General features: G+C 47.0%; 1 protein-coding gene across 1 annotated transcript in view; it reads left to right on the forward strand.

Moving 5' to 3' along the window:
• The window catches only part of PLXNA4 (plexin A4), a 472,456-nt gene that overhangs the window by 409,437 nt on the left and 47,472 nt on the right, over window positions 1–15,547 (forward strand). The window contains exons 17-22 of the mRNA XM_030237722.2: window positions 2,182–2,275; window positions 2,794–3,033; window positions 3,944–4,090; window positions 9,386–9,620; window positions 10,052–10,194; window positions 14,153–14,421. Of these exons, the coding sequence (XP_030093582.2) occupies window positions 2,182–2,275; window positions 2,794–3,033; window positions 3,944–4,090; window positions 9,386–9,620; window positions 10,052–10,194; window positions 14,153–14,421 (1,128 nt within the window). The remainder of the gene's footprint in view (window positions 1–2,181; window positions 2,276–2,793; window positions 3,034–3,943; window positions 4,091–9,385; window positions 9,621–10,051; window positions 10,195–14,152; window positions 14,422–15,547) is intronic.

Consider the following 15,547-nt stretch of genomic DNA (forward strand, 5'->3'; position numbering starts at 1 on the left):
AGAGAAGATGGAATATCCAGGATTGCTACAGGGGTTTGGGGTGTCAGGGAGAGTTTTAGGTGCTGTAACTGTGGGGCTGAGCTGTTCCCAGGGAGAGATGATTGCCACTAAGCCAGCTTTGCAAAACCAGTGAATGAATGCACCAAGCCTGGCCTAAAACCTTTATTTTTTCAAAACAATAAAGAAAAGATTACTGCTAATTTATTTCCATAGCCAAAAAAAAAAATCACACTGGGCTGGCAAGTAAATAAAATTTTATGAGTCTCCATTAATAATTTTGATCTGGTTTTGATTTGAGTTACATCCAGCAATTACCTGAGTCTGCAGGCAGAAAATGATACTCAGGGTCTTTTGGGGCAATAGACTGTTAAATTCTGAGGGCTTTTGGCACCTCTGTTATTTTGCTGGGCAGCAGCAGGTCTCCAGGCTCTGCTCCCACCTGGCTGAGCATCCAGATGCAGGCACAAATGCCAATGGCTGGTGATTTTCAAGGCAAGAAACAGTTTTATTTCCTTTATTTTCAAGCCAGAAAGGGTTTGGGGGTGATTTTAAGTCTTCATCAAACAAAAAAACTGCTTTACCTTTTTTTCTTTTCCCTCTCTCAGGTCAGGTGCTGTGACTGTGTTTATTACCTGTGGTCTGAGCCTGCAAGCTCAGATTCCAACCCAAACAGAGAATTTTTAACTCGTGGGTTTAAAACTGTGTGCACAGATTTGGCTGATTAAATAAAAGGATTTGTCTTTATATAGACACACATACCTGCAGGTGTGTTCACACATTGGGTTTTTGTGGAACACAAAACTTTCAGCCAGGTAAAGATATAAAATCCCTTCTAGTTTGAATCAGCAGAAATTAATTATATTAGTAATTATATTACTATTACATTATATAATAATAGCAATGAAATTATATTATTATTATTAATTTAAAGGCTCACAGCCAAAATTCAGAAGATCCAGATCAGTGGAGAAAGAAGAATTTGGTTTATACACCTCTGGGTTTTGAAGGATTCTCCCTGGATGATGTCAGGAATCTTTACAGGGAAGCTGAATTTTGGAGAGAGGATATTTTTTTCTGTAAGGCAGGGAAAGTCTCTTGTAAGCAGATGTGTGACTTCATCAGGATCCCTTGTGCATTCAAAAAAACTCATCCAGATCTTATGGAAACAACAAAATTCGGGTTTGCCCTGTAAAATTTCCCATTATAGCTGATATTTTAGAGAGAAAAAACTTGAGATACTCTGCAGAGCTCAAGGTCAAATGTTGCCCTAACCATGGACCAGTCCAGCCCTTGAGTGAACCACCATGAGGAGCCTCCAGAGAAGTGTCCCACGAGTATTTGCTGGGAGATGTGGTTGTGCCAATTCTCTCTGAATAAACCCCAAAACTGTTTTGTTCATCAGTGTGAGTGCCACTGGAGGGGCTGCAGCAGAGCTCACCCAACCTGGCAGCTCTTCTGAGTGTGTTTGCATTCCCTCCTGCCTCCCCAGCTGATTAATAATGGAAGATAAATCAGGAACACTGCAAACAAAGGTCAGAAACAGGGGAGATTTGTTGCCTTCTTCCTCCCAGGGTGTTTGTTCTCTGGTGTTTTCTCATTTATAATGCACATGCCTCACCTTTCCTGTACGTGCAGCTTTACCTGGGGGCAGGAAAGGGGTTCTGAGCTTTCTTCTCACAACCCCATTGATTTCCACATGGCCTCCCCTTCCCAGCAGGAAATAAACTGCATCCTGGACAGCTTCCAAAGGGAGTTACACAGGCAGGTGCTGAAACTGCTGAGAGCACTCCTAACCCTGGGAAACCCTCAGAGATGGGGCTGTGTGCTGATGGCATTTCCTCCTCCTGTCCTGGCTGTGTGAGCTCTGACAGGTGAAGGCTTTGCTTTCTTGGACATCTCCTCTCCTTTCAGCCCTGGATCAGTCTGCCCCCACCTCCTGCTGTACCAGCCTTGCACCCATACCCAGAGGCTCCCTGACATGGCAGTTTCAGCATTTTTCTTCACTTATTTCTCCCCTTTATGAATGAATGAAAAATTTTTGTTCTTCCTTCCCTCTCTACGGGACCACGAGACGTGCTCAGACACTTTGCAACCAACATTTAGGAACACAGATCACCCATTCCTGGCGTGGTGAGTTCTGTTACCTGGGTTCATTCTTTAATTCCATTTCTTATTCTCCAGTGGCAACACTCCCATTGCTGTGTGGGGAACTCACCTGGACCTCATCCAAAACCCCCAGATCCGGGCCAAGCATGGTGGAAAGGAGCATGTCAATGTGAGTACGACTGCAGAGCTGGAATATTGGTAATATTCCTATTGGAGGGGATATGCCACAGTGGGGACAGGGGCTGGCTGACAGCTCTGGAGCTTAAAATCTCTTATTGCAGCCCTAGAGGGCAAGATTTGTTTCCAGAAATATTATCCCATCCCTGAAAGGCACACACACAAAAAAAAGAAGGTTTTTGGCAGGGCTGGAACCAAACTTCAGGGTCTTCTGAGACCTTCACCTTTGTCTTTGCCTCTCCAGCTTGCTGGGATTCATTTCAGGTAACCTGATATCCAAACTGGAATCCTGAGCACAACTGAGCAAGCACTGCAAAAACACTTTTGAAAAAACAACCAGAGTGTGAGACCTAATTGCAAGGTTTTGACTTTGCCAGAGTCCCTATTCCCATAAACACTCCTTGTTTTGGGTCTCTTTCCCCAGAACTGTGAGGTACAGAACAGCACAGAGATGACCTGCCAGGGTCCCTGTTTCCATAAACACTCCTTGTTTTGGGTCTCTTTCCCCAGAACTGTGAGGTGCAGAACAGCACAGAGATGACCTGCCAGGCCCCAGCTCTGGCTGTGGACCCCAATCACCAGTCTGAGCTCGCCGAGCGCCCGGAGGAGTTTGGCTTCATCCTTGACAATGTGCAGTCCCTGCTGATCCTCAACAAAACCAACTTCACCTACTACCCCAACCCCATCTTCGAGGTTTTCAATCCCTCAGGGATCCTGGAGCTGAAGCCTGGAAGTCCCATCATCCTGAAGGTGAGATGGGGACCAAGGACTGGACTGAAATTCTTTCTCTTGCCTCTCTGTGCCTGCCAGCACCCCCAAAAATCACCCTGATTGCACCCCAGAAATTTCCTCCATTCCTACCATATCAGAGTCACCATCAGCCAGCACCAAGCACTGCCCACACCCATAATTAAAATTACTAACTCCTGTGTGCAACCTAAATTTATACCCATGGCTGTTCACCAGAGAAATCTTCTACCCTTGCAATGTGGCTGACAGTGAAATACCCAACTCTGTTTCCTTTCTTGTTCATTCAAGACCTTCCTCTCCCCCTTGTTTTAACCCAAATCAGTCCCTTGAAATTTCTGTAGACTTCACAGCAGTACAGAGAAGGAATTTTATGATGCAGCATTTCTGTGCTGCTCTTTTTACACGGTGAATACGCAAAGAAGTTATTTTACCTGCAGATGCTTTTTGCCTGTTTGGAAAGGGCTCTGACTTGCTTGCCTGCCTATGTTTACTGTGCAGGACTTAGATGGAACATTTCCCACTCAGGGGCAGAGAGGGAGGAGCAGGACAGGCCATTGTCACTGCTTTGAGTCTGTGACCACTCACGCTGTTCTCTGCGTGAGTTTCTAAATTGGCTTTTCCTCTCGGTGTGAGCAAATGGCGAGCTACAAATGTCATAATAGAATCATACTTAGCTTGGAAGGGACCTCAAAGACCATCTCATTCCAACCCCCTGCCATGGGCAGGGACACTTTCCATTAGACCAGGCTGCTCCAAGCCCCATCCATCCAACCTGGCCTGGAGCAGTGTCAGTGATCCTATCAAATGCAATATCAACACTTCTATCCCAGGAATGAACCAGAGGGGGAAAGAAAGCTCTTTCCTGATGTTTATTTGGTTATTTTGGGGTGTGATGTTCCTTCCTGTGCAGGGCAGGAATCTGATCCCACCTGTGGCAGGAGGCAATGCCAGGCTGAACTACACCGTGCTGGTGGGGGAGAAGCCCTGTGCAGTGACCGTGTCAGACGTGCAGCTCCTCTGTGAGTCCCCAAACCTCATTGGGAGGCACAAGGTGATGGTAAGTGATGCTGACCCTCAGCCCCTTCTCCCTAGGTGGGCCTGAGAGGGAACAGCAGAGCTAAAGAATGGGCAGAGGGCTCCAAGGCATTTGCATCTCTGTTTGACTTCCCAGAAACATCAGAGCCCCTTTTTGGTGTAATTTTCCCATCAAGGAGAAGTAGAACAGTGGAGAAGTGACCTGCAGGTCTTTGTGGGCAGTGAGACACCTTCCATGATCAAACCCCAGTAGGAGAGTTTGCCTCTCTTCTGTTTTGGTATGGGCTGTGTGAACCCTGGATTCTCACCTGAGATCACGAGTAACATGTTCCTACATGAAACTATTAAATTCAGCACAGTCCCCATCACTTTGTTGACAGGATGGTGACTAAAATTTGCCTTTATGTAAGAGAAAAAAAAAAAAAAAAAAGCAGTATGTGGACAATAGTGTGACTGGACTTCAGAGTTTTGACTTCTATAAATCATAGTGTGCTCCTACAAATCCTTCCTGGAACCTGTGAAGAATGGACCTGGTGATTACATCATCCTTTTTTTCACTTTCCTCTCAATAATTTGAATTCCTTGATGCTGGTGCTTGATAAACATCATATCAGCAAACACCCTGGAGTTGTACCAAGCTGTGGGTGGGAACAACAAAAGCTGACAACTGACATCAGTGCTTCTCATTCCTCGTGAACAACTGTTCTTCTGTTGCTCCCCCCAAAGCTGAATCTGTCACATATTAATTTGTTTATTTCAGTGCAATGAGACTCAGAGAGTTTGATCTTTAAAAAGATTTTTCAGTGAACTTTTAGGAAGCAGAGCTTATGATGACCAGTTTGGGTCTTGTTTGTGGCTGCTGCTGGGATCCCTTGTAGTGGCTACTTAACTTCTCTGTGCCAAAGTTTGTCATCTGGAAAATAGAGGCAATAATCCTCTCCAGCCATGCAAATACACCATGACTCTCAACTCATTGCAAAGCACATTAAGACTCTCCAAGAAGAGCAATAATGAAGTGAGAGATTTTCTCTGTGTGAAAACCAAAGCTTTTGAGCACGGCAATAAATGTTCCCTTGTCATTTTCATGGATATGATTAAACATATGGTTTGTCAGAGACGGACAAAGCCAATCCTGGGGAAACAAAACTCAAAGCCAGGTGAGCAATAATCAACCCCTGGGGATCCAGGATGATGGGCATCTGGCCAGGCTGCACTAATTGGGAAGATTCCCCTGCTCCAGTAGCTTTGGACAGTTTAGGTGAAGCCAAAGATTATAAAATAACCCCTTTTTGAGGATGCTGGTCAAACAGGGGATGCTGCTGGGAAACTGGGAAGATGATGGAGATGCACAAGGATGAACTTTGCATCTGGAACCAGGGCTGGAAAATGCCTCCTCCAGTATGGCACAGCATCTCTGCTGCTCAGGCTGGGACTACGTTTCACACAAACTGATACCTCAGGGTTTGGCTTTTCTATTTTCACATTCTGAGCTGCTTTAGTGTGTGGGTTTGAGCTTCACATTATGGGATGGTGAGCTCTGTGCCCAAAGCAGGGAGACAAAACAATTCCTGCTCCAGTTGGGCACCAAGGACAAATGAGCCAAATCCCAGGCCAGGAGCACAAACCCCGTGGGCTGGAGAGAGAAAAACAAGCAGGGTGGGAGTGCCTGGGCTAAAGCTGGGCTGGGACAATGAACTGCAAGGTGGGAATGGAGCAGAGCTGATCCCAGGGAGAGACCCCGGGAGCGCTGGTGCATTTTGGGGCCATTTTGGGTCATCTTGGGGGCAGCCCTGGCTGGGCTCTGGTGCTGCCCAAGGTGCATCCATGGAGGAGATCCTTGGAATCAATCCCTGCTTCCTTCTGGAACTCTGCCCAGCCTCTGCTCTAGCTCAGCCTTCTCAAGGCATCAATCATCTCTTTGATGGCCAGGATAACTGATAGAAGTTCTTCCTCCTGATTTTGCCTTTGCCAAGGATTTACTCTCTGACCTTGAGAAAATTGTTGAACAAACCATTTCTTGCAAAGTAAGGTGGCCACGAGCTGAGAGGGAGCCATGGGAATGAATCAACTGGTGCAGCACAGAGATTATTTCTAAGTGAAGGAGCAGTGGCAATGACATACGTTGATGTCAACACGCTTTTGATCTGTCTTCTTTTGAGCTGTCTGATTTTGAGCTGTCTTTTACACAATGACAGAGTTAAGTATTTGAAAAAAAAACAGCAAGGAAATAAAAGGCCTGGGTGATGGTTAAAAACATTGACTAAAACTCAGAGGCAAGTTTTTCCAAGGAAAAGAAAGAGATGTGAGGAAGATCCACGAGTGGCTACGCCAGAGGAGGTCTGCAGGGAAGATGTGGAACACATCTGAAGGTTTGCTGGTTTCTGACTCAGCCTGGAAAGTGCACCAGACTCGGTATAATGAACAGAGAGATGGTCAAATGTAGCAGCTGAAGGTCAGGGAATGATTCATCTCATCCTTAGAGGGATAATTTGGCCAGATTTGCACCAGGAATGACACTCCTTCAGAACTCCTGAACTCCACTAAGGCTTCATTGGAGAACATCAGGCTCTGACTGAGCCCATTTAGAACATTTAGTCTAATTTAGGACAAATTCATGATTAATAGTCTTTAAAAATGGCTAGATTCTTGTTCTTTAGGGGATTCATTGTCAGCCTTCTGGAAGGTAAAGATACCTTCCTGCAGAACCACTCGGTGGATTAAGAAGTAAAGTAGAGCTATATGTGCATATTTTCTTGTGTTTCCTTTAAAAGCTCACAATAACACTGCAGCCTCGTAGGCTTTCTTCTTCAAGAGCCAGATTCCCTCAGATCATGGCAGCTGCACTTGTGGATCGTGAGACCTTCCCAGTGATGAAACCACCTTTGAAAGGGAACACACTGGGCCTGACTTTGAACATCTGCTTTTTTGGAGCTTAGATCCCCTTGTCATGAGTGGAGAGAAATGGGAACTTCCACTGAATGAAACGCCTCATCCCAATGTCAAAGGCATCGGGAGCAGCTCACATAAATCACATCCTGAAAGTGCTTTTTCTCTTTGTTGGCTCTGGAATCATGCTGCAGCGTTGAACTCGGATGTGCACGTGGAATATTTGGTGAGGGAAATCCCACCCATGGAGAGGGGCTGTTCTTCCAGCTTTGAGGATAGGTCTGCACTGGGATTTGGGATTGGGATTGTTTGAGTCTAGTCTGATATTCCTTGAATGGACTTGTTTGACTGCAGGGCTTGGAGAAAGAGAAAATGGAAAATAATTAAGCAATTTATTGATCCACTGGCAGGAAGGAAAGCATGCGAGCTGTGAGAAAATTTTGGGAAAGTGGTCTAGGGCACAAGGGAGCAACTTCCAGTGCAGGGATTAGGATGTGATTTTGGCAGTTTGCCTTCTCATTTGAGCAGGCCACGTTCCAACAACAAAACTCAGGATTTATAAGTGAGTTGGACCTTGTATCTTGAAATAGATGGGGAAACTCATTACTGCTGCATCCCAACTGTGTGTCTGAGGTTCCTTGGCCACTGAAAATGCTCTACAAGCCATCAGTGTCATGGTGGCAACTGGTCATCTTGAAACTATTACCTGAAGAGAGGAGTTTAGGGTTAGTTTTGTTTTTCATTGTGGACATTTCATCTCTCCAGACCCCATCCCAAAGTGGCATGAGAGGGATGGATGGAAACTAGCTGTTTTCAGACCTTCTCTTTGCTCTGGTCCATGACATAAGGGTTGTAGTCGTGTCTCTTTGGCCACTGAGGAGCAGCCTACACCTGGTGATAGAGCAAAACAACCTTCTTCCCTGGGGCTGCATCTGGGGCGGAAATAACTTCTAGGAGATGATAAAGTCACTGGGATTCATGTCCCCAGAAAGGGCTGGGGTGGAGAGCACCTGGGAAAATTCATTAATTCATGATTCTGCTCTGTAGTCCCTTCTGCTGGCTCCAGCTGGGCCAGTTTCTTCCTCCTGCAGCCTAGAGAGGAAACCTGAGTAGGTGCCTGAGCTGAGAAGGGGGAAACCCTGGGATTAATAAGTGTCCAGACAGGCTGGAGATTAGGTGAGAGCCAGTGGGATGCAGGACTGGGGTGTGGGGGAGAAACCTGAGGAAATGTGAGGGAGAACTCCTCACAATGGAGGAAGAAAACAGTTTATTTCCCACTGCAGTGGTCCCAGGTGCAGTGGGAGCAGGAAACAGTTAGTCCTGGGTCTTAATTGCATTTCTGCCTGGCAGCAGGAGTTTGCCCTTTGTGCAGGGCCAGCTGTGCCCCTCTGTGACACAGCTCAGCTGGGGTGAAGTGATGGGGCTCATCATCCTTCAGGATCTTTGCATGGCATCTTCCCAGCTTTCTGCTGACCTACAACCAGCACTCCCAAACCACAACACAGCCCCAGAAGCCTTCAGGCCAGCCAGCAGAGCTTTTCTCCCACCACTCAAGCTTTGCCAACTCTACAAATAGCTTTGAACAGCCTTGTATTAGCCTGAAGCCAGCTGTGTCCTGTGGGATTCCTGCTGGGAGTGGTGTTCATGTTGTAAAAAAGGGCTCTAAGGGACTTGCTTCAGCAGAACATTTTGTTGGGCTTGCAGCAGGAGCACTTGCAGGGTTTCTTTCTGGTTGTTAAAACCAAGGCCCTTTCACAGCAGCTTCTTCCAGAGGCTGGGAGCAGCTCTGGGAACTTCTGGAAGTACATGGAGAACAAAAAGCTGTGTTTGACTCTTACTGGTGCACATCTGCAGTCACCCTGACTACCTGTGCCTAAGACAGGAGCTGTAAAGAGAGTGGGCCAGGCTTTGTGGGGTTTGTGGTGGATTTTCACTATCCCAGAGGCTTCCAAGTACATCTTTATCTAGTGGGAGAATCAAAAGAAAGTAGTGATTCTGATTTCTGCAGTCCCACTGTACTCAATGGGTCAGGTGTCCTCTGCCCCATTGTGGGGTTAGGAGCCATCAAACCATGCCTTGAGCTCTATTTTCTGTGTGTATTTTGGGCCTGAGTGACATCAGTGCCCCACACAACACATCAGGATGGGGAATGAAAAATCCAGGATGAAATCCAAACTGATTTGGGGAAATTGTGACCAGCGACTTGTCTCACCACAAGTCCTTTTGTGGCTGGGTTCATGGTGAGTGCCAACAGAGGTGATTCTATCATTTCAAGTGTTTTTAAGCTGTTCCATATCCAAAGACCTCCCCTTTTGGCTTGGGAGACAAGGGGCTGTCACCGTTCACCCTCAGCCAGGACGATGACAGAGCTCCTCTGCGCTCCTGCTCAGTTTGACAGTCTCAATGCAGCTCTTTGCTGCTTTCCCTCTAGGCTCGTGTGGGAGGGATGGAGTTCTCCCCAGGGATGGTCTACATCTCCCCAGACAGCCCTCTCAGCTTGCCAGCCATCGTCAGCATCGCGGTGGCCGGCGGGCTGCTCATCATCTTCATCGTGGCCGTGCTGATCGCCTACAAGCGCAAGTCCAGGGAGAGCGACCTCACCCTCAAGCGCCTGCAGATGCAGATGGACAACCTGGAGTCCAGGGTGGCCCTGGAGTGCAAAGAAGGTAGGCTGAGGGAGGCAGGATGACACTGTGTTGGTAGGAGGGAGACATCCAGTCATAAAGCTTTGAGACAAGATGTCACGGTGTTGAACTTTGTGGGTGCGGCTCGAGCCTGGATCTAATCTGACTTTCCTTGATTCCCCTCAGTTCAGACTTTCTCCACCCTCTCCTAGAGTTCAGGAAAGTTCAGACTTTCTCTCACCCAGTCCTCTCCTAACTGGATTTGATAATTCAAAATCCACAGAAATCCTTGACACATGTCCCTGGGGAAAGGCTGTGTTGTGGGAAAGGTGACCCTGCTCTCGTCCACCTTCCTCCTCTCCACACGTTGCCTTATTCCTCATTCTCATTCATGAGGATCAGGGGTTTTTCCCATTCTGGTGAGGCTGATCTGGATTTTCACTGCCCCCTGAGTTGTTCTGTTTTTGTGCCAGCCTTTGCAGAGCTGCAGACAGACATCCATGAGCTGACAAGTGACCTGGATGGAGCTGGGATCCCTTTCCTCGACTACCGAACCTACACGATGAGAGTGCTTTTCCCTGGCATTGAAGATCATCCAGTCCTGAGGGATTTGGAGGTAAAACAGCAACATTTCCTGCTTCTAGCTCCTCTCATGCTTCCCTTTGCAGTCCTGAATTCCAGAGATTCTGTGTCAGTGGTTGGGATGTGATGACTTGATTGTGCTGTGTCCTACAAGGGGTGAAACAGGTCCTCATTAAAAATCTGGGTTGAAAGAGTAAATGTTTGCTGTTATTTTAAATCATATTAACTCATAAAATCATTTACATTGTAAAAGACCTCTAAGCCCATCGGTTCCAATCATCAACCCAATGCTGACAATTCCATCACTAAACCATGTCCCCCTGTGTGACATCCACACACTTTTTGAAAACCTCTAGGGATTGTGATCCCTCAACTCCCCTGGACAGCTCGTTCCACCATCTGATCACCCTTTCAATTAGGAAATTTTTTCCAATTTCCAATCTAAACCTCACCTGGCACAACTTTAAGGCCATTTCCTCTCATCCTGTCACTTGTTACCTGCTAAATTCTGTCTGATCAATCACTTATTTGGAAAACTCATGAATCAGACGTCTACTCAATTAAGCTTCTCTTTGGTGTTAACCCTTCTGTGGCTTGAGTTTTAGATTGGATTTAATATTTTCTGCTGTGCAGGGGCAAGGAAAACCTGTTGTATGACAGAGGAGCATGTTTGCCTGTGTCATCCAGCTTTGCATGACCCTCAGTACTATGAGGCCAGGTTTTCTTTGTGGCAATCCCTATAAAAATAACCCACCCCTATAAAAATAACCCCCTGCCACTGAGGGAGGTTCACCTTTGCTGCATTCTGGTTTGCAGTGAGGTCAGAAAACCACAGTGTCAGTCTGTCCATACCCTGCCCACATCTTCCTCCTCCACCCCAACGCCCTTAATGGAGATTTGTGAGAGATTGTTCACAAATCTTGGGGTCTGCACAGAGCCTGTATCACCTGAGTGGTGACAGGAGCTTGATGGGAGCCCAGGTGAGGTCTGCCAGGCTAAAACCTGCTCCAGGCTCTGGCAGATGGACAGGCTCTGCTCTAGGAATACCTGGGCTGGAGAATCGGGAGCCACACCATGGCCAAGGTGTTGGCTGAGCTCTCTGCAAAGCCTTTGGCAGGCTCTGAGCTCCAGAGAGGTTCTGGCATGGGCCTGGGAGATTGCTGGAGGCCAGGCCTGGGCTTGGTTGGCAGGAAGGAGGAGCAGGAGCTGGCACAGGCAGGACCACGCTTGGCTGGCTGTGTAATCAGTGATGCCTGCTCGGCTTTGCTCCTGCCACTGGGAAGAGCCAAAATTCATCCGACTGTGTGGAGAGAGACATTAAAGAACCTGATCTGTCAGCAAGGAGGGCTTGTGGGACTGGGTAGGAGGCTGAGTTACACATAGCTACCATAAAGATTTGGAGTGCAGGTTGAGTGGCATCCGGCTGCTTTCCCTCAGGACGAGCACTCCAAAAAATAAGGAGAAATGAGGGGTGCTGAACCTCCCTCTCACACGTGTGCACACACACACAAACACTTCCCTCATCCCCACAGCCAATTTCCATCCCTATGTTCATTAACCCCATCCAGCTGATCACAGAACAGCACCTGACCCCTGCAGAGGCCTTAGCACAGATGCTCTCCTATGTAGATGCACACTGAGCTAATGTTTCAACCCAACACCTTTGATCTCTTCTTCCTTTCATTCCATTTATTGGTTTTTTGTTTTTATTTCCTTAATCCTTTGTAAAGCTTCACCAGCTCTCTCAGTGTCAGCATCTTTGGCTGCCAACATGAAGGCAGCTCCCATTCTGCTCCCTACTCTGTAGCGCCCAGAAGGAATTGCTATTTATTGCAAAAGGCCCCAGCACAGATCCCACAGTGAGACAGTCTTACTTATTTCCAGTTCATTTGCTAATTAACTGCTTCCAGATGCAGCCAAAATACTTTTCTTGTTATTTTGTTTTAATTCTCCATAATAACCCTGGGATAGACAATATTAAATGTTCAAGTGAGTGAGTTAAAAATAATTATTGGCGGGATGGGTGGTGGTGGTTTGTTGGTTGGTTGGTTGCCTCAATCTATTTAGGAAGTAATTTATTTGTTGGATGCAAAAAGAGTTGAGAACTCTAATTTCCAGAATTAAAAAGTAACAACTCTATAAGGGGCCTCGCATTGCTTGGCTGTTTAAGCAAGCCAACTTATTTTGTATTAAAGTTGCCAAATTTGGGTGGTTATTAATTCATATATGCCTTGGTGACATGTGGTGAGACCCTCCAGCTTCCAAGAAAGGTTTTCAAGGTTGGAACAACTTCAGCAAGTAGAGGGATGAGTTTGGGGTTCTCTCTTTAGGTTCCATCTTCACCTAGAGCCAGAAGGATCAAAAAGACCTCTGTGGAGCACTGAAGTCCTAAATTGTTCCACATAAAAATGAGTTCTTCAGCGTCTCACAGCTGAGAAATATGAGACTTATCAATCACTGTCTCCAAAACACCTCAGATCCCAAACCCAGGGATTCTGCTGGAGCTCAGGGTGTCCTCTCACACCTTCACCCGCCTTGCTCTTCAAACCAAGGCCCAGTTCCATGGTCACCATCTCAGCCACTGCCTCTCTTCATCTCCTCAAAACCTCACCCTGGGCTCTCTTTCCCATTCACTCTCTTGCTGCCTCTCCCAGCTCCCTAAAGCTGAGCCCCACACCTCAAAAAGCCAGATTCTTTCAGGAATGAGAAAGAAGCTTTGGATGAAATCAGAGTAAGACTTCAGTCTGAGTAAAATAAAAATATAATGTGACATGGTGACACATTTAGGCACCAGAAATCCTTTTTGGATGAATGTCAACACAAGCAGGCCCCTGGCTGGGTAATAATTGGCAGAGACTCCATGCATTTCAGAAGGCTGATCATAATAATCTTTATTAAGAAACCCATACTTTTGTACCCAAGTTCACTGCAGGTAGACCTAATTTGTCCTCTAAAACACCATCACCATTGGCTAATTAAGAATCCATTCTTTGGTAAACAAATCTCAGTAACACATTCCACATGTTCACAATACCAGATGCAGCAAGTTAAGATAATAATTGTTTTTCATTCTTTTCTCTGCTCTTCTCACAGCCTTTCCCAGGACAATGCCTGGGAAAGTTGTGTTTCTCTGTAGCCAGAGAGCTACTGCCACTGATGTACTGATCAGAGAGGGGAGCACAGGACTGGAAAAATCATCTGGATGTGGCTAGGAGTCTTCTCAGACTTCCTAATCTTTAGATGATATATGGATTCCCTTCCTGTCTTTCCTTAGCTGAGGAGCTGGAGGAATGAGAGCAAAGAGAGAGAAACAACAGGACATTTGACAGTGGGAAAATGAGGGAAAAGGAAAAACTCCTGTCAGAACCCAGGACATTGCTCTGGCTGCCCTGGAGGACTCGAGACTCTGGCAGGGGGCTCAGAGACCTTGGCACGGAGTCAAAACCACCTGTGCCTTTGATTTTAAACCACAAAAACAATTCCCAACTTTGTGTGAGGAGTTACAAGCCACAAGAGTTTAAATGGAATGACAGTGAATTTGTCACAGGGTGAAAAAGTAGAATTTTGGGGTTTTTAGAATGGGGGTTCAAGAGGCAAGATGGAGGAATCTGGGTGTGTCCTGTCCTTCTCCTTCTTCTTCTTCTTCTTGCCCTCCATCTCCTGCTGGGATGGTGGCACTTTGGATTGGTTTAGAGCAGAGACAGACTGTCTGACACAGGTGATAGGTATTGGGAAATGATTGTAAATAAAGCACACATAGTTCTTAGTATAAAAGAAGGGCAGGGACTGTGCCACAACCTGACCTGCTGGACAGATCTCAGCAGGGCAGAGAGAGAATGGAACAGATAAGAGAAAATAAACAACCTTGAAAAGCAGAGCGGAGGAATCTCAACTTCTTCTTCAGTCGCGGGGCTGGGAAAAAAGACTTTCCAATACCTTGGGAGCCATTTCAGCCACACAAAACCTGAGAAACTCCCTTTCTTCTTGTGCAGGTCCCTGGCTACCGTCAGGAACGGGTGGAGAAGGGCCTGAAGCTCTTTGCCCAGCTCATCAACAACAAGGTGTTCCTGCTGTCCTTCATCCGCACGCTGGAGTCGCAGCGCAGCTTCTCCATGCGCGACCGCGGCAACGTGGCCTCGCTTATCATGACGGTGCTGCAGAGCAAGCTGGAGTACGCCACCGACGTCCTCAAACAGCTCCTGGCCGACCTCATCGACAAAAACCTGGAGAGCAAGAACCACCCCAAGCTGCTGCTCCGTAGGTAAGGATGCCTGGGCATGGAGGGAGCCGGGCTGGGAGGGCTGTGGCTGTGTTGGGGTTTTTCATGGACAGGATGGGACTGCTGGGAGATGTGGCTTGGGCTTTACTGCAGCCTCATTGCATGGTTGGGATAATTGGAAGATGGCAATAGCTGATGTACAACCAGCAGAAGCCAAAGATTTCTTTGTGCCTTGGTTTGGAAAGCCAGGTGTGTGCTGAGGAAGGCAGGAGCCTCCCCTGAAATGGAAAATGTAAACCCCCTCCCTCTGAATTGTTATAAATTTTGAATTAAGAAGCTCTCAGGCAAAGATATGGGGGCAGGAATAACAGCTCTTTACTAGGGAAATTTAAAATACAAATGTGATAGTACAAAGATAAAAAAAACCACTGCCAGAGTGAGAGCAGGAGCTGAGACCTGTGTGTCAGGGTGGTGGCACAGTCCCATCCCAGGGGGGCTCAGCCCTCCTGCAGTGCCAGCTGTGGCTCTGCTGGAGCAGGGATCCTGCACAAGGGGGGAGTTTTCCTCTGCAGCTCCAGGGCTGCTGGAGATGGGCCTGCTCTCCCTCTGGGAATGCAGGGCAGCAGAAAGCTGCTCCTCTGGGAATGCAGTGGGCAAAGGCTGCTGGGCTGTTCCCAGGGCAGATTGGATCCAGGTAGGAATGCTTGGCTCCTCCCCTGGGCGGAGCATCTCCCCATGGGATGGTGGAATTGGATCAGCCCTGCAGGGACACTCAGTGGCCATGGACAGCAGAGATCTCCTGGAGGGAGGATGGGCTGTGGGAGAGATAAAGAAAACTGCCCCAGGAACAGAGATAACTGCCCCAGAGAACAGAGATAACTGCCCCACCTCTAACTGATAGGAATAGAAAACCCATTTCCAACCTAAGACACTTTGTTACAGAGCATTTTAACAACTTTCTAGCCAATAGCATATTGCTAAAGCTTGCACACAGTTTTTCTAGACAATTACTAAAAGCACATGTACACCTGCTTCACACAATGATTGCTTGTATGCTTTCTATTAGCAATACACAATTAAGCTTAAAACCTTCTTCCTAAACAATTATTGAGCTTAAAACCTTCTACTATCTTGCTAAGCATATTTTCTGCAGTCTTAAGGTCTATCT

Source organism: Serinus canaria, chromosome 1A (genome assembly GCF_022539315.1).
Source record: "Serinus canaria isolate serCan28SL12 chromosome 1A, serCan2020, whole genome shotgun sequence".
NCBI classification, from domain to species: Eukaryota; Metazoa; Chordata; class Aves; order Passeriformes; family Fringillidae; genus Serinus; species Serinus canaria.